This window comes from Hippopotamus amphibius, chromosome 1, assembly GCF_030028045.1.
Source record: "Hippopotamus amphibius kiboko isolate mHipAmp2 chromosome 1, mHipAmp2.hap2, whole genome shotgun sequence".
Taxonomy (NCBI): Eukaryota; Metazoa; Chordata; class Mammalia; order Artiodactyla; family Hippopotamidae; genus Hippopotamus; species Hippopotamus amphibius.
Genome location: NC_080186.1, coordinates 25,589,236 through 25,606,473, shown reverse-complemented (window position 1 = coordinate 25,606,473; position 17,238 = coordinate 25,589,236). Strand labels below are relative to the sequence as shown.

General features: G+C 39.4%; 2 protein-coding genes and 1 pseudogene across 14 annotated transcripts in view; 1 reads left to right on the top strand and 2 right to left on the bottom strand.

Moving 5' to 3' along the window:
* The window catches only part of RBBP4 (RB binding protein 4, chromatin remodeling factor), an 18,375-nt gene extending 16,578 nt beyond the window's left edge, over positions 1 to 1,797 (bottom strand). For 2 of the 3 annotated variants that reach the window (XM_057704094.1, XM_057704112.1), the window contains exons 1-2: positions 1,646 to 1,797; positions 941 to 1,088 (exon numbers count right to left, since the gene is read on the bottom strand). In XM_057704094.1, the coding sequence (XP_057560077.1) occupies positions 941 to 1,088; positions 1,646 to 1,661 (164 nt within the window). In that variant the 5' untranslated portion in view covers positions 1,662 to 1,797. Of the gene's footprint in view, positions 1 to 940; positions 1,089 to 1,572 lie in introns of all 3 variants that reach the window. The other variant, XM_057704101.1, reaches the window with a different exon arrangement.
* Positions 1,471 to 17,238, top strand: ZBTB8OS (zinc finger and BTB domain containing 8 opposite strand). 11 transcript variants are annotated; one of them, XM_057704122.1, is made up of 8 exons: positions 2,027 to 2,083; positions 9,925 to 10,035; positions 10,589 to 10,613; positions 10,890 to 11,011; positions 11,226 to 11,308; positions 12,283 to 12,335; positions 14,748 to 14,784; positions 16,245 to 17,238. In XM_057704122.1, the coding sequence occupies exons 2-8, from the start codon at positions 9,948 to 9,950 to the stop codon at positions 16,329 to 16,331; spliced, it is 495 nt and encodes a 164-aa protein (XP_057560105.1). In that variant the 5' UTR covers positions 2,027 to 2,083; positions 9,925 to 9,947; the 3' UTR covers positions 16,332 to 17,238. The 11 variants fall into 11 exon arrangements, with proteins under 11 accessions (XP_057560125.1, XP_057560121.1, XP_057560105.1 ...); XM_057704125.1 differs by lacking the exons at positions 2,027 to 2,083; positions 9,925 to 10,035 and adding exons at positions 2,236 to 2,562; positions 15,964 to 16,036; XM_057704128.1 differs by lacking the exons at positions 2,027 to 2,083; positions 9,925 to 10,035 and adding exons at positions 2,237 to 2,562; positions 16,082 to 16,126 and having other exon boundaries at positions 16,245 to 16,327.
* On the bottom strand, positions 12,471 to 13,525 carry LOC130856688 (transmembrane protein 126A-like; annotated as a pseudogene).

The window sequence follows — 17,238 nt, the reverse complement described above, 5'->3', positions numbered from 1 at the left end:
ATTTAGTCTTATTCACCGCTTTCCAAACCTAGCTAATCACATTATGTGGAAAGCTTTTTCAGAATGATTTAGTAGGTATGGAGTGGCCAACATCTGGGATCCTCTGGTCCAATATAATCTAGCACATGACTATAGTAAATCTGGAATCACCATTTAGCTTTTCTGAAGTATACTGCCACAAGTTCCTAAGTGGTCTGAACTGCTGAGAACTCTTGACAGAAATGACTCCACTTATCCTGAACTCAACTAATTCTGATGATCAGTTGAATATGCGAACTCCTGGTCATGATAAAGCGGCTTCCAACTCTAAATTTCTAAGTATTTATTAACATACAACATACTTAGGACAGATTTCCCCATTTAAAAAAAATGCCAATGCAAGGGTAGCTGGCTCATTCTTAAGTTATTAATAATATTTATATAAAATTTCTATTACTTGTTGAGCTGAAACACAGCCAAATAACCACAATTCGCAAATATCTTAATTTCTAAAGACCCGAGTTTTGAAAGAATTTACTTAGTACACGTACAATTTTTAAATGTTCTGAATGACAGGTACCATGTCACATTCACCTGTGCTTTAACCAGCTACTACCAATGACTGTGAGATTCAATTTTTTTTTTTTGCTGAAAGAACTGGACTCATGATAATATTTTCTGAAAGCTAACACATTTTACATTACTGTTTCGTCAACTATAGTTATAGTGTGGCTATTCAATTCAGTATCAGAACAAGAAGACATCAACATGTTTTCTCTTATCAGGTAAGTTGCAAAGTAGTTTTACATTCTGCCTTTTTTGGCCTAGAAAAAAAATGTCACCAATAGATTCTGATCACGTGTCTGCTACGGGTGACTGGAGAGTGAAAAACAGGGAAAAATCAATGTGAGAAATCTACACTGAGAACAGAATGAAATAACGTTCAAAAGATTCCTATCACCTGGTTACATCTGGAAGCCACTGTGCAGTTAGGCTGGGCCACTCCAGAGCATGGGTCATCACCAAATCGTAAAGAAAAGGGGTGTTCTTTTTCCATATTTTATATTCTTCGTTGATTACACGTTCTTCTACTGCGTCATCAAAGGCTGCTAAAAAATTAAAAACAAATTAAGTTAGCGACCACAAATGGAAACCAAATAAGCGCTTCCAAAGCTACCGGCACGGCTCCTGAATCCCGATTCTGAAATGGAGACTTGTCTACATCTCCCCGAGGCGCAGGCACCAACACGGCTCCCCGGCTTCGCGGGGCAGGAACTGCTGGGGTCATCCCGGCCAAACGCCGTTAACGGTTCGGGCGACGGCGTCGGGAGCAGCACGGAGACCGAGGAGGCCCGAACACCGGCCCTTGCGGGTAGTGAGCGCGGCAGGGAGGACCGAAGAGAGGCGGGCAGACCAACAGGGAGCGCGGGGAGGGACCAAACACCACCGGTGCCCCCGCCGCCACCCTCGCGCCGCCGCGCCGGGCCTCCGCTCTCGACGAGCTGGCGCGCCGTTAGCCCGCCCCGCGGGACGATTTCTCCTCACGCCGGCGACGGCGGGGACGGCACCCAGCAGAGTCCGGCCTGCGCTCACCGTTAGGCCGTGTTGAGGCCGCTACGCGAGCCCGGCACCCCCCGCTCTCCTGGGGCTGCCCGGGCACCCTCACCTTCCTTGTCGGCCATGGCGAGCAGGCAAGCCGGGGGGGGGGATCCCGGGGTTGAACGTTGCGGGAGGGGCGGGGAAGCTGCGGGCGCTCGCTCTGCGCGCGCGGCCTCTATTGTTTCCTGCTGCCCCTGAGCGAGGGCCGACTCGCGCAGCTTCGCGCCAACACTGGCCAATCGGAGCGCGCCGAGCGGTGAGGTGGGCGGGGAAGCCGCGTTCACAGCCTATCCAGACGCACTGAGCCTCTTGCCGCCCGGCCGAAGCGCGCGCTCCGCCCCTGCGCCCACACGGCCCCGAGCCGACTTCCTTCGATTGCGCGCGCGCGGGGTTGGTGAGCGTGCGCCGCCCGGCGTCACGTGAGAGGTTTAGTCCGCATGCTCCTCGGGGCAGCCATTTTCTTGAAGGGTGTTAAGCTAGCGACCCCTTAAAAGTAGGACTTTAGGTGAGGAATCTAAGATGTTTTTGGGTCTACTGGTCAACTCTGGGGGTGAGTCGGCAAGAAAAGAAGAGTCGGCACCTCAGTCAGACCTCGAGGTGTCTAATTCAAGCGCGCCCTTCTCCTAGGTCTTCCAATTTATTTGTTCCCTTAGTTCTTAGTACTATTAATGAAATAAGTCCAGAAAATGGGGGCTTGGACTTTTAAAGAGGTGCTCCAAGCGGCGGGACCTAGTACGGAAGTCTTAGGGGATTAAGTCAGTCCTCGAGGATGGAGTCCTGGCCCTTTAAGGGTGTATGTTAAGGGGCGGAGTCTAGGGCGGAAGTTGTAAGTCGGGGCTGAAGTCTGGCTGATGAAGGGCTGAGAGTTTGGGTCCAAACCGGCAATCATGGCGCAGGAAGGGGAGGATGTTAGAGATTACAATTTGACTGAGGAACAGAAGGCGATCAAGGCTAAGTATCCTCCAGTCAATCGGAAGTACGAGTGTGAGTAGGTGGCTCGCTTCTCTCCTGGCCGGGGGCTTCGGGCTTCACCTTCAACTTCGCCGCATAGGGTGGCTCAGGCATTCCCGTTTCGCCCTGTTATTGTAGGCTCTTCTGTACTTCAGCGGCGAACGCTGAAGGATAAAGCCAGCTAGTCTGAGTGGGGAAACCTGGGCTCCCACATTTACAGACTCTTGAACTTTTTCTGTATATACGTAATCACATTTATCTTATGGGAATTTTACTGGTCTGTTAATTCTAAAGGTAACGTATTTTCAAGCGTTTGCGGAGTTGTCACCCCCATGCATCTCCCTCCAACCGTAGGCTAGTTAGAGTGTGCCTAGTGTAGAGGACTCGGAAAGCTCTAAGTAGGGAACTTCTAACTTGGTGTTTTACCTGTATCGTGTTAGTAAAAAGACCTGGTTTTGCCATTTTTAGCTTAGTGACTTTAGGCAAATCACATAACCTCTTTCTGCATTCAGTTCCTTCATGTGAGGGATAAATGAGATAATAATAAATGTGAAAGTATAGTGCAAACTCTGAGGTTCTGCTCTCACCCCTAAAGGTGGCTGTGATTTGGGGAGCACAAATCTGGCTCTTACTTCCTCTCTTAAAGTTCTTAATTTCTCTTGTCCTCTGTATAGAGTACAATTATTTACCTTAGCATCCTAGGCTCTGTACTTTATGGACCCTGCGTATCTCCCTAGCTCATTTTTCTCTCACTTAATTTTTAAAAAATTACTTTTAATAGGTCATATATATGATTCAGAATTCAGAAAGTAGCACAGGTATGCAGCAAAAAATCTTTCTTTCAGCCCTGATCCCCAGCCCCTTAGTCTTGCTCTCCAAATCGACCATCCTTAACATTTTCTTATGTGTACATTCAGTGATGTACAATTACTTAATTTACTTAACCAATTTCTAGTTAATGGACATTTATATTTCTACTCGTTTGCTATTAGAAATAATGCAGCAGTGAATATACCTGTACATCCATTGTTTGGCACATGTGCAAGTGTATCTGTAGAATAAATTTCCAAAAGTTACATTGCTTTGTCAAAGGATAGCTGCATTTTATCAGTATTTTTTAAAATTGAAGTATAGTTGACCTACAATGTGTTAATTTCTGCTGTACAGCCAAGTGATTCAGTTATACATATATATACATTCTTTTTGATATCTGCGTTTTAAACGTCAACAATTATTGCCAAATTGCTCTCCATTGAGGTTGTGCCAGTTTATGCTCTTGCTAGCATTGTGTGAGTGTGCCTCTTTTTTTTTTTTAAGGAGCCTGAATTATTTTTTATTCATTTTTAAATTTACTTATATTTTTGGCTGTGCTGTGTAGCACAGCAGGTGGAATCTTAGTTTCCTGACCAGGGATTGAACCTGGGCCCTTGGCGGTGAGAGAGTGGAGTCCTAACCACAGACTGCCAGGGAATTCCTGAAAATAAAACTTTTATTGTAGTATAATGTACATATAGAAGAGTGCACATATTACAAATGAATTTTCACTAACTGGAAGCACCTGTGTAACTAGTAACCAGACCAAAAAACAATATTACGGCATCCCAGAAGCCCCTCTCAGGCTCCTTTCTCCTCTCTCCCATTTTTCCCATTAGCCTGACTAATAACATCATAAATGAGCTTTGCATGTTTTTGTACATTATCTAAATGGAATCATGTAGTATGTAATCCTTTTGTGTTTGACTTTTTTTGCTCGTATTTGTAAGAACCATATTTTTGTTAGTAGTTATAGATTGTTCCTGTTTCTAGCATTTATGGTTTTCAGAAAATATATGTTTAAATTTTGAATACCTTAGGATTAGGGTAAGGTGGAAATTAAGTATCAGTATCTGACTTAATTATTTTCCAGATGCTATCAAATCATTTATCAACAGTCTTTTTCCCCTGTGATTGAAATATGACATCTTTATCATATACAGAATTCCCCTACCTATATTTAGATATATAGTTGGCCTTACTGTTCTGTTCCTTTGTTCTAGCTCACTTTTTATGTGCCAGTGCCACGTCTTTAATTATTGAGGCTTTATTGTATCTTTTAATATCTTGTAGGACAATCTCCCTCTCAATACTTGCTCCTTTCCTGCCATTCTTACTGTTTTTTTCCCTCTACATGTAGATAAAAATGGGCTTGCTCAGATGCATAAAAATTACTGTTGGTACCCTCCCCCCCAATCATTGTTTCATCATCCTGAGGCTCTTTATGGGCCCAACCCTGAGTCACCTCATTAGCATAGACTCAAGTGTGGTCAGAAGTGGCTCTTTTTTTGTTGTTTTTAATTAATTATTTATTGGCTGCCTTGGGTCTTCATTGCTAAGCGTGGGCTTTCTCTAGTTGCGGTGATCGGGGCTACTCTTCATTGCGGTGCATGGGCTTCTCATTGCGATGGCTTCTCTCGTTGCGGAGCACAGGCTCTAGGCACTTGGGCTTCAGTAGTTGTGGCACTTGGGCTCAGTAGTTGTGCCTCAAGGGCTCTAGGCTTGTGGGCTCAGTAGTTGTGGCACATGGGCTTAGTTGCTCCAAGGCATGTGGGATCTTCCCGGACCAGAGCTTGAACCCGTGTCCCTTGCATTGGCAGGTGGATTCTTAACCACTGCACCACCAGGGAAGTCCCAGAAGGGGCTCTTTATGGATAACGAAAGACACTCCAGGCACTCAGAAAATTCCCAGGATTTTTTTTTTTTAATTCCCAGGCTTTCAATAGCTCTGTTCCAGGAACCAAGGAGAAAGACCAAATATATATTTTATTATACCACAAAAACATTCAGTGAAAAGTAGCAATTAAGAATGAGAGAAAAAATAAACAGTGGTTTACTTTTTAAAATTTATTGTGCAGAAAGACCTTTTGCTAAAAAATCCTGTTAACATTTTGATGTTATGGAAATTCCCTGGCCGTCCAGTGGTTTGGACTCAGTGCATTCACTGCTGGGGCCCAGGTCAGTCCCTTTTGGGGGTACTAAGATCCTGCAAGCCCTGCGGCGCAGCCAAAAACCATAAAAAACACATTTGGATGTTACACCTCATGATTACATCTATGGAGATGACCACACATTTATATGAATTACATTAATCTGTTTCCTAAGAATTGAACCTTTGCATTCCAGGGGTAAAGCCCACCTGGTCATTCTGAATTCTGCTTGCCAGCATTTTGTACAGAATCTTGACATTGATGTAATGTGAGATTAGTCTGTGTTTTCTTCCAGCTTCATTTCTTGCCACTCACTACCCCCAGGTCTACTTCAAGCTTTCCCTGTAGCTCTGTTTTTCCTTTAAGACTCAGCTCAGTTGTCATTACATTTACTCATTCGGCAATATTATTGAGCACCTGTTGTGTATCAGACAGCAGAAATTGGGAATAAACGAGTGAGCAGATAGATATAGATCATCCTTAGTCTCTTGGAACATAAAGTGTTAAGTCTTATTTCCTTTGGGAATTCTTACCTGAACCTCTTAGTTTAGCATAGTTTACCTCTTATGCTCTCCTATAATACAGTTTTCAAAGAATGGTCTCTAGACCCCTGGGTTTCCCCAGAATTTTTCGGAGGATCTGTGAAGTTAAAACTACTTTCTTAATAATACTGTTACTTGCTCTTTTTACTGTGTTGATATTTGCAATGGTGGTGCAAGAGCAGTAATAGGTAAAACTCCTGGCCCCTGGGCACAAATTAAGGCAGTGGCATCAAACTATATTGGTAGTCATTGTATTACTGACCACCATGTACGAGGGTGAGTCAAAAATTACCCACACTCTGGTTATATTAAAACTTCTTTTGGCCGCAGTGTCTTATCAGCGCTTTCTGTACAAGGCTACTTGTCTCGGTAGTCTCTGCTGTGCAGGTGTGAACATGTTACATCAGTTCATATGCAACTGCAGTGCGAGCAAAAATGGATGCCCCACTTGTGATTTGCACGAAAGAAGAGCAGCGTGCAGTGATTCTTTTTTTGTGGTCTGAAGGTGTACCTGGTGACGTTATTTATCAAAGACTTTGTGTGCAGTACGGAGAAAGCATTTTGTCGGGAAGAGGTGTGTGTGAATCGATAAAGTTCAAGGAAGGGCGCACAAATGTTAGCTGTCAAGAAGGAGCTAGATTCACTTCTTTTTTTTTTTATTTTTTTTATTTTTTTTATTTTTTTGGGGGGTACACCAGGTTCAATCAACTGTTTTTATACACATATCCCCATATTCCCTCCCTAGATTCACTTCTGATGAAGAAGTGATGACAGCAGTGCGTTCGTGGCTTGCAGCTTAGCCTAAGACATTTTTTAATGAGGGAATACAAAAGCTTGTTGACAGATGGACAGAGTGTATTAAAAAGCAAGGAGATTATGTCGAAAAATGATACATTTGTCTTTTCTAAAAGTTAATTAAAATAAACTCTACAGCCAGTGTGTGGATGATTTTTGACTCACCCTCGTACTTACAATTAAAAAAAGAAAAAGTCATTTTTACTTGAAAATGTCCTTGATGAGGGAATTCCCAGACAGTCCAGTGGTTGAGACTCTGCGCTTTCACTGCTGAGGGCACAGGTTTGATCCCTGGTCAGGGCACTAAGATCCCACAAGCAACACAGTGCCAAAAAAAAAAGTCCTTGATGACTTGGCAAGAACTATTAATTTTATTAAATATTAATCATTGAGTACATGCCTTTTTAGTATTCTGTGTAACAAAATGGGAAGTATGCATAGTGTTTCTGCTGTGTCTCAAAGTATTGGTGATTACCTTAAGGAAAACAACTTCTGTAATTGAGTTGTGTGATGCGTTTTTTCACAGAACACTTTTTGCTCAAAATGATTGAAAGACATACTATTGTCATTCAGACTTGGGTATTTCAGATATCTTCTTGAAAATAAAGTAATCTGTCACATCAAGGAAAATACAATATTTGTTGGTATATTGATAATATATATTGTACAATGCTAAAATTCAGGCTTTCAAGAGAAATCAGAATTTTAGAAAACTTGTATCTGCCATCATGAGCTTGACAGTTTCCCAGTGTTGAAAGACTTTTCTGATGAGATTAGCAGTGATATTAACAAATAGGTTTTTTTAAAATTCTATGTAATGTGTTAGTATTATCTGTATGATTCAGTGAACTGATATTTTCCCCAAAACCAATGCTTGATGTTACAAAACAGATAAAATCTGGTCTAAGCACAAGATAGAGCAATGGATTTTAATGTTACAGAGTTTGAAAATTCATTGTTAAAGCCTCAGATTCTGCATTGCAACTAACCTTTAAAAAACTACCAGTTTCTAATTTTGGTGTAGTATCAGGGAGGACTATATACAAATTTTTCCCTCACTCCAGCTGTGCTGCCCCTATACATTTTTTTTTAAAGCTGTTAAAATACTTTTTCCTTCTGCATATCTGTGAGGTTGTAACACATTGAAAAGTCAGACATTAAAAATACTTGCAGAAATGCTAAACAGTGCCACTCTTCTCACTAAATTTTTTTGAAAATGTAGTTATTTTTTCAAAATTATATATATAATTTATGTTAAATAAAATGGGCTTATTATTTTTAAAGAATTAATACATATTTAAAGTTTTTTTCAGTTCAGATTCCTAGGTTAATATTGCCAGATACAACCCATATAAACAAAAGCTCTTTGGGGTCCTCAATAATTTTTAAGAGAATAAAGAGTTCTTGAGACCAAAAAATGTGAGAACCACTGCCCTATAGCAGTCTGTCATTGTCTCTTTAAACTGTCCTTTTAAAAATTGAGGTATAATTTACATGTAGTAAAGGTGCTCTTAAGTATGAAGTCCAGTGAGTTTTTATAAACAGGTAACATCTGTGTAACTAATACTCCAGTCAAGCTCTAGATCATTTCTATCGCCCTGGAAAGTTCCCTTTGCTCCTTTCCAGTTTGTCCCCTAACCCCTTACCTTGAGGCAAGCACTGCTCTGAGTTCTGTCACCAAAGTTTACTTTTGCTTTAGAGTTTTGTATAAGTTGAATCACACAGTATAGATTCTTTTATATCTGGTTTCTTGACTCAGTATCAGACACAGCTAGACATTAATGTGGTGAATGGATTTTATTCAGTAACTACTGACAGCAGGGGAAGGAGCTGAGCTCCCTTCAGATTTTGTGCAGAGGTGATTGGGCATTTTAAAGGAAGAATGAAGAGGGGTGGGGGGAGAGCAGGGGCTCAGTAGAGACAAGAAGTGAAAAACTACAAAAGCTTGGTCAGTGTAAACTGTAAATTCGATTGGACCAGCAGTGTTTGCTAGCTGGCAGTTATCGAAGTTAGGAGTCTGTCCTCCCATAGAGACTGGGAGTCCTTCCTGATGATTACATTTCAAAGGAATGGTCCTTGAGAAAGATACTTCTGAGTTGTAAGAGATAAATATTCACTGTTGTAAGCCCTTTTTACTAAATGCTCTAAGAAAGGGAGGTCAAGGGCGTATTGTCAGGTGTTGACTGGAACCAACAGTCTTTTCTCCTGCAGTGTAGAGCTTTCTAAGGCAGGCATTGTAATGGTGGGTTCTGGGTGATCCTAGGAACACAGCCTTAAGCTGCTAGAAGCCTTAAGCTGCTAGAAGCCACGCTAAAGTTTGGTCAGTTCTCTTAGTGCAGGCGGTTTGGATGGAGAGTTGGATGCTGAGAGTTTTGTAGTTTTCACTTCATGTTTTTGAGACTTGTTAATGCATTTATCAGTAGTTCATGCTTCTTTATTGCTGAGTAGTGTGGCATTGTATCCCTCAGTTTATTTATCCATTCTCTTGACAGACATTGCATTTTTAATTTGGGGGAATAAAATTGCTGTGAACATTCTGATATGTCCTTTTGTGGCCACATACTTTGATTTCTCTAGGGTTAATACCTGCTATTTTCTTTTAACTTGTTTGTCATCTCTACTGGTCATTGAGCCCCTTAGTGCCTAAAATGTATTGAGTCCACAGTAATATTTTGAGTAAATTAGAGATGAGCTTAAACCTTGAGTGTCACCAGAATATGTATTATGTAAAGGGCACTAAACTGAAAGTTAGAAAATCTCAATTCTAGTCCCAACTCTGCCTTGAATCAGCAGTGTAGTCTTAAACAAGTCACATAGTCTCTGGATTTCAGGTTTCTTCTTGTAATTGAAGGAATTCTGTTAAATGAGCTCTAACACTTTGTTCTAGCCTGAATATTCTATGATCCTAAGTAGGAAGAATTGATGGAAGTGAGGGTAAGAGTGAAGAATAGACTCTGAAATCTTGAGATAACAGATCCAATGGGAACTTGCTATAGGAGCAGTTTTTACCTCCTGGTGTTGCTGTGAGAATATCAGGAAAAAGCTCATAATACATGTTGTAGAGTTTACTTTCCAAAACTATTTTATTGGCCAAGGATATCTTTGAGGAGTCCTTCAAATGAAAGAAATCAACAAATATAAAACTTGGCTCTTGTTAAAAATAAAAACGTGTTTTGTCTGGGATTTGGCTAGCTGTTCACGAAAAGGTGAGACGGAAGTCTGGAATTTTATATCTTTGATGATGTAGTTTCTAGAACTTTGGTCATTCACACAAGGAGATATTTAGAAAAGATACTTATTTCATTGAGGAAAAGTAACTAATGGCAGGAAATGGCATTTGTTTATTGAGAAACTGTAATGTATTAGACACTTTTTAGATCACCTAAAAGACCATGGCCCTGCTGCCTTCCAGAAATTGTCATTCATTTAAATATGAATCTCGGCTTTAAAAAAAATAACCAATTTAGCATCAATATGCTAATATTATGTAACTATTAGTTCTTTTGTTTAATATTAGTTCATTTATTTAATATTAACAGAATAATAACTGTAAATGCTTAGAAGAAATTTTTTTTAATTAAAAAATAACCCTTAACAAAGCAATTAACTTTTGTTTAAATGGTCAGTGAAAGGTGTGGGGTCAACCCACATTTTCTTACTCTTCAAGGATGATGTTCTTAATAACGATCTAGAGTTATTTTCTTGTGATTTGCAAGTCAAGTTTACTTGCTTATAAGTGTTTTTTCCTCTCTCCCTCAGATTTGGATCATACAGCTGATGTCCAGTGAGTATAGCTGGAGTTTATGCCTTTGCAATAATGTGCTTAACATAAGAAGGCTGATGTTTTAATCTTGATGTCCCGAGTTTTAATTTTTCTCCTCCTCTTTTGGTTCCTTTAGAACATACACATGATGGTTTAAAAGCACCTGGTTGCATTGTCATTAAATTGATTGAGACCTTTGGTTTTATATTTATCATGTTGATTTTATTTTGGCTTTCCTGTCAAGTTTTCTTCTTTGCAGTGGATTATATTACACAGGGCATGAACATATTTCTTTAGGTTGCACGCATGGGGAGATACTCTGGAGGAAGCATTTGAGCAATGTGCGATGGCCATGTTTGGTTATATGACAGATACTGGGACAGTGGAGCCCCTCCAAACAGTAGAAGTAGAAACCGAAGGTAACCAGTTTATTCACAAGGAAGAAATTGTTATAGATGTTCAGTGTTCTACATAATTTCAGTATGTGCTCACAGTAAGAATAACAAAATTGATTACGGGCTTGTTCTTTCAACTAGCCTAAGAAATTCGTTGCACTGTTAAATTCAAATGAGTTTTTTAGAGACGAGAATTATTAAACTTCATACTGTCATGGTTCTTTTTGATCCTGTGTAGGAGATGACTTACAGTCTCTTCTGTTTCACTTTTTGGATGAGTGGCTTTATAAATTCAGTGCTGATGAATTCTTCATACCCCGGGTAAGCAAAAATTTTTCTTTTTTACTGAGCAAATAGGTTCTTAGCCCACATTTTAGAATAAAACTAGTGATTTAAAATAGAACATGTGGGAAAAAAATTTTTTAAATAGAATATGTGATGCAAAACCAGATATGTAAGATGATGATTTGCAGAAATTATAATGACAATAGGCTCTTCTTGGATAACCTGAGTTTGCCTATGAATGTGCGTTTTTGTATTTAGATCTCTTCTTATATACTTGGTGCTCATCAGGATTGTGTGACAAGAACACACCTACTGTCTTCACTGTCTCTGCATGTTTTATGTCTCCCAAGTTTGAGCTATATTTATGTCCATCCATATGTTCCTTTTGTCCCATTTGAAGTTTAGCAGTTCTGCCATGTTGGCCTAAGTTGAAAAATTGGTGCTTTTAGTTTTCCTTAATGTGAAAAAGGAAAAGCCAGATGGAGATTACTTGTTGCCATCAACCTCCAGAGGGAACACCTCTCCAACCTCATTGTTACCTAACACACATGGCCTTCCTTGCTTCTGTAATTCCTCCATTCTCTCCCTTACCAGCTCCACTACATATATTCTTCCAACTGGGTCATTCAGCCTACAGAATTCAAGTGCCTACAATAGTATATAAAAATAGGCTGATAGTTTTGTCAACTCTAAATAAATAAAGCTGAAAAAAACCTAGAGTGATTGAAATCCTAGGCCATCCTCCTTTATGCATCTTACAGAAAAATGATCTTGACTCATATTTTTATATTGTATATTTTCAGGAATATGTCCCTAGAATGTGTAAGAAAAAACCATATTTCCTTGAAATATATAGTTTGTTGTTGTATTTTACTTAACATTTTAGTTTTCTTTGCTTCAGAGAAGTTTTATGCTATTATTTTCGAAAAGATGATGACCTAGACACGTTCTGGTAGATTTTCTGTTATGAGCATTTATTAAAATTAAAAGAAAATTTTTTTCTTCTTTAGGAAGTGAAAGTACTTAATATTGATCAAAGAAATTTCAAATTACGGTCAATTGGGTAAGTTTTCAAAACCTTTTAAGTAGCAGGTCATGGAAGATGTTAAGTTATATTCTTCAGTGAACTCAGTGGACAGGAGGACAAATAGAAATGTTAAGTCAGAAGACTAGTTGCATCCCAGTAGGGCTTTACATGTTAAGCTTTGTGAGACACCTAGGAGCCAGGGTTCACCTCAGTTTTGGTGGACTAGAAACTTGTCAGAACAAAGTTGATTTGGGTTGTTAAATAGGATTCTCAATTTGTTGATTTTTAGCACAAAAAATATATCATTGATAGATGACACAGATATTTGCATAAAGCCTAGCTTGGTGATGGGAACTCTGATGCAAACTTTCTTATAGATCCTCACACCTGGACTCCAAACCAGTTCCTTCTATTAACAAGTTACACTTTTCCTTCCAGAGTTTGCAAACACTTGATTAGGGCACTTTGATTGGATTTGGTGTTTTCCAAGTTTCTTCAGTCATTTAGTGATATCTTTTAGGGTTCTTTTTGGTTTTTGTTTTGCTTTGTTTTTTTTTTATTACAGGTCTCTGTTTATTCATACTTAGATGTAGGTTATTTTTACACTTTTGTTTTTGTGTACAGATTTGCTTAACAGTCACAGTTTCTAGGCCAGGTTCAGGTAACTGAAAAGCCTTTATAAGTAGTTTATATTGTCTAGATCCAAGGTACGCAACAAACCCAGTCTGAAGCAAAGTGGGAAACAACATCTTTCTAAAGACAGGCTTAGAAATCCTAATCCAGTAATTTAAGATGTTTCCTTTCTCGGGTAGCAGGGCTAAGTTATATCTGGCTGCTAGGCCACCATTCACAGGGATAGCCAAGAAAACAGGTTACAGTCCACCAAAAACAAGACCAACCAATCCACCTTGTGTTAAGGTACAGGTTTAACAATGCAAATCACCTGTATTCAAAGGTAAACTTACAAAACCTTTGTAAGATATATGTGTTGTCAGAAATGGGATCACTGCCATCGGTAAGCCAGCAGCTGTATGAGCCTGTGTCACATGTAAGATGTGTCGAAAAAGACTATTTGCTATTGAGCCATAGAGGGCAGCATTCAGTCCGATAAATGTTGATCCATTTTCAAGCAGATTCCTTTCTGCTTCTGGAAGTTGGTTAATTTTTCTGGTTATAATATCAATTAAGTTTTCCTTGACAGTATCATATGGTTCATGATTTTCCATCTTGAGCCTTATGCTCTTCTCCCAGCACTCGCTGCTTCCTCCAGTCTTCTTCAGCCACTCGAGGGCTCACTCCAACCTTTGCTCAGCTCTTGCAGGTTATTTTTATATAAAGCTTATCTTTTCCATTTTGTGTTGAATTTTTTTAGTTTCGTTTTGTAAAGTGAGATCTCTTATTATCTCCTTTTTTTTAATGGGTAAGAAAACAGGGATGTCCAAGGGTACTTAGCTAATAAATAGTTGAACAGAATTTTAAAACTTTGCTCTTTCTACTATTGCTACATTTCTAAACTGTGATCTTTAGCCACATTAGTGTTGAAGGGAGAGAGGATGCTCTTCCCAAGTTCTAGGAGAGTACCTTTCTAGGGCCTTCCATGTACACATCATGGACATTTGTTGAAAAGTTATAAAATACAAACCAAGTTCAGACTGTTACAGAATCTAGTATTTTGCATTTATGGTCCTCAGACCTGCTTTCTCCAATGGAAGATATTATTTAATTAGTTCTATAGTGCTGACTACAATGAAAATTTTGAACACGCTACTCTATTATGAACCAATATTCATTAAACAATGTTTATTGAGAATCTGCCTATGTACACTACACTAGGACACTTTTTAAAAATTAATTAATTAATTTATTTATTGGCTGCATTGGGTCTTTGTTGCTGTGCGGGCTTTCTCTAGTTACTGCGAGCCAGGGTGGTGCGCAGGCTTCTCACTGCAGTGGTTTCTCTTGTTGTGGAGCATGGGCGCTAGGCACGTAGGCTCCAGTAGTTGTGGCACATGGGCTCCATAGCTGTGGCTTGCGGGCTCTAGGGTGCAGGCTCAGTAGTTGTGGCGTAACGGGCTTAGCTGCTCTGTGGCATGTCGTATCTTCCCGGCCCAGGGATCGAACCCATCCCTGGGCCAGGAAGATCGCTTGCATTGGCATGCAATTCCCAACCACTGCGCCACCAGGGAAGTCCCAGGACACTTTTTTTTTTTTTAAGAGCGACTATCAGCCTTGTTGAAATGGCTATTGTACAAATAAGTCCCTCAACAGCCTTATCTGCTCACAGTCAAATGGAAATTTATAGCTCCTTTCCCCCTCCATCTCTTTCGGCTTTCTAATATCTTAACCCCATTTATAAGGCTTATTTTAAGGCTTATTTTAAAATGTGGAAAGAGAGAATAAATGTTAGATCCTGGAAATCTTAATCATGTTTTACTTTTCCTTCTCAAGGTGGGGAGAAGAATTCTCATTGTCCAAGCACCCTCAGGTATGTTTTTAAATCCAGCCATTAAAAACATTTTATATTACTAATAAGAAAAAATATCAAATTGTACACTTAAAAAAACAGAAAAAAACCAAAAAAACAAAAACACATTTTATACTACCTTACCATAAAGTCAGTGTATGTGACAGTTAACTTACTAGTTTTAATAAGTTGGTGTAAAGTCCTAAATTTTTCTCAGACTAATACGATCTGTCTGGATGTATTATGTTAAAACACAGTTATTTCACACATCTGATTTGGAGGATTAGGAGTCAGCACTTGGGTTATAGGGTCAGGTTTGTTACAGAGTATTGTGGGGCTCAAAAAACCCCTTGCCTTTTCAAGTTTTGATATCTTCCCCTGTAATGAAGGTGCTGGACTAGGTGTTCTCTAAAGTACCTTCTCCTTTTTGTGCTTCTGCGGATTCAGTATTTGCCAGCATGTATGGCTTCACTCTTTACTAGTCAAATCTGTTGGAATAAGGGTAGGCATTTTTCTTCTAATGTTTTGTGCTTTGTGGGCAGAGAACAATAGAAGAGCAGCTACTCAACTCTTCTATTATATATAGCACTAAACAACCATGGACAACACAGAAATGAATGAATGTGGATGTGTTCCAATAAAATTTTTTTTTAACATTTCCTCCACTACTATTTAGAAACATAAAAACCATTCTTAGTTCCTGAGGGTGTACAAAAATAGGCAGCAGGCCGGATTTGGCCTTCGATTTGTAGTTTGCTGACCCCTTGTGTTTAGGCCAAGGAGACCTAAGTCAGGTGGAGGTTACTGAGAAATCCTGTTTGCTTCCAGTGGCTGTAATAGCAGTTCTTCAACCACAGTGTAATAAAATGAAGGTGAGGGAGCCTCCGGGGAGAGAAGCATGAAAAGAATAGAGGCCAGTAGAGGGGGACCATGTGGATTGAAAACAAATTATTTTTATAATACAAATGACAGTGGCATTTTCTTTTGAATATATTACATTTGAGATGCCTGTTAGACATCTAAATGGAGATGCTGGATAATAGGCATTTGACTGCCATTCAGAGAAGGGAATAGGCCGAGTTCCTAGGACCCGGGTTAGACTGAAGGAAGAAGCCTTAAGAAGGAGCCCTGACTCAAACAGTAGGAAAGCTTTTTTTCTTATATTCAACCCATTTGATAAATGAAAAAACTGATGCCCAGAGAGGTCAGACAGCTTCTGTATCCAGTTGCAAACAAAACCGGGACTAGAGTATGCTCCATCTCCTAACTCCAGGTCAGTGCTTTTTCAGCTGTGCATATTTGCCTCTCATTTTTACAGGATCAGTGGATAATACTGTACTGATTTGATAACTAATTGTTTCGTGTGAGTTTTTCAGAATAATATTAAAATTCTGAATTTCTGCCAGTTGTTGCTAGAGTTAATGATTCTGATTTTGATGTCCTTTTTTTCCTATCTATTTTTTCTTTAACCGCAACTTTAGGGAACTGAAGTCAAGGCAATAACATATTCAGCAATGCAGGTCTATAATGAAGAGAAGCCAGAAGTTTTTGTGATCATTGACATTTAAGATACAAAAAAAAGAGAGACTCCTACAAAGAACTGTTTTTTTCTCTTCCTTTTGAGAAGATACTGTGGTACCATGATATAATTCTACAGTATGTGTTAGTATGTGGAGATTTGCAGAACAGAAATTTTTAACTTAAAGTGTGTATTTCAGAAATGGAAAATCAAGGTAAAGTTTTGGTCTCTGTTATCCAAATATTCAAATTGTACGGAATTCTTTCAGTGGCAAGTATGGTTCCTCATTTGTTAATTCCCTGCTGTAACAGCAGGAGCCTTACATCCTTCCAATGGAATGCAAGCCCTCCAGCCTGGTCCCAAAAAGGATCATTGATGTAAGAGCAGCCTGAGGGACTCTGAAGCCCCCATGCTCTTACCGAATGCAACTTGAATAAAAAGTGATTTGAGGAATCCTACAACCAGGATTTTGCTTTTCTCCCAAATTGGTTAACACATATATTTTCTGTGTGTACATTAAAAGAGGTTGTGTTTTAGATTGCTGTGGGACAGAGCCATCCTGTATTCCAGTTGGTTTTCTTAGATGAAATAATTATAGTTGAACAATTGGAAGGCTTCTCTAGAAAGAGCCCTGATTTACTCTCTCTCACCTTTTTTTAAGCACTGATGTATTGACACTTCCCTGTTTTCCCATAAGAAAAATTTGATGCATGTACAAATAGGCCCTTCTTTCTAACATATAATTTTATATTAAAGCCAGTATAGTTATACAGTTAGAGAAAAAAAGGAGAATTTTTTAAAGTGTCTTTGGTTGGGGGCGGGGGGGCGAAAGGAGAGCTGGGACAAAGTGAGAGAGTAGCATAGACATATATACACTACCAACTGTAAAATAGATAGCTAGTGGGAAGTTGCTGTATAACAAAGGGAGATCAACTCGATGATGGGTGATGCCTTAG

Bases quoted from the DNA above. Each gene is read 5' to 3' on its own strand.
- ZBTB8OS (XM_057704116.1), top strand. From the start codon at position 2,466: ATGGCGCAGGAAGGGGAGGATGTTAGAGATTACAATTTGACTGAGGAA. The intron at 11,309-12,282 runs GTAAGCAAAAAT...TTTCTTCTTTAG, and splicing joins ATGAATTCTTCATACCCCGG to GAAGTGAAAGTACTTAATAT. The intron at 14,785-16,244 runs GTATGTTTTTAA...CCGCAACTTTAG, and splicing joins CATTGTCCAAGCACCCTCAG to GGAACTGAAGTCAAGGCAAT.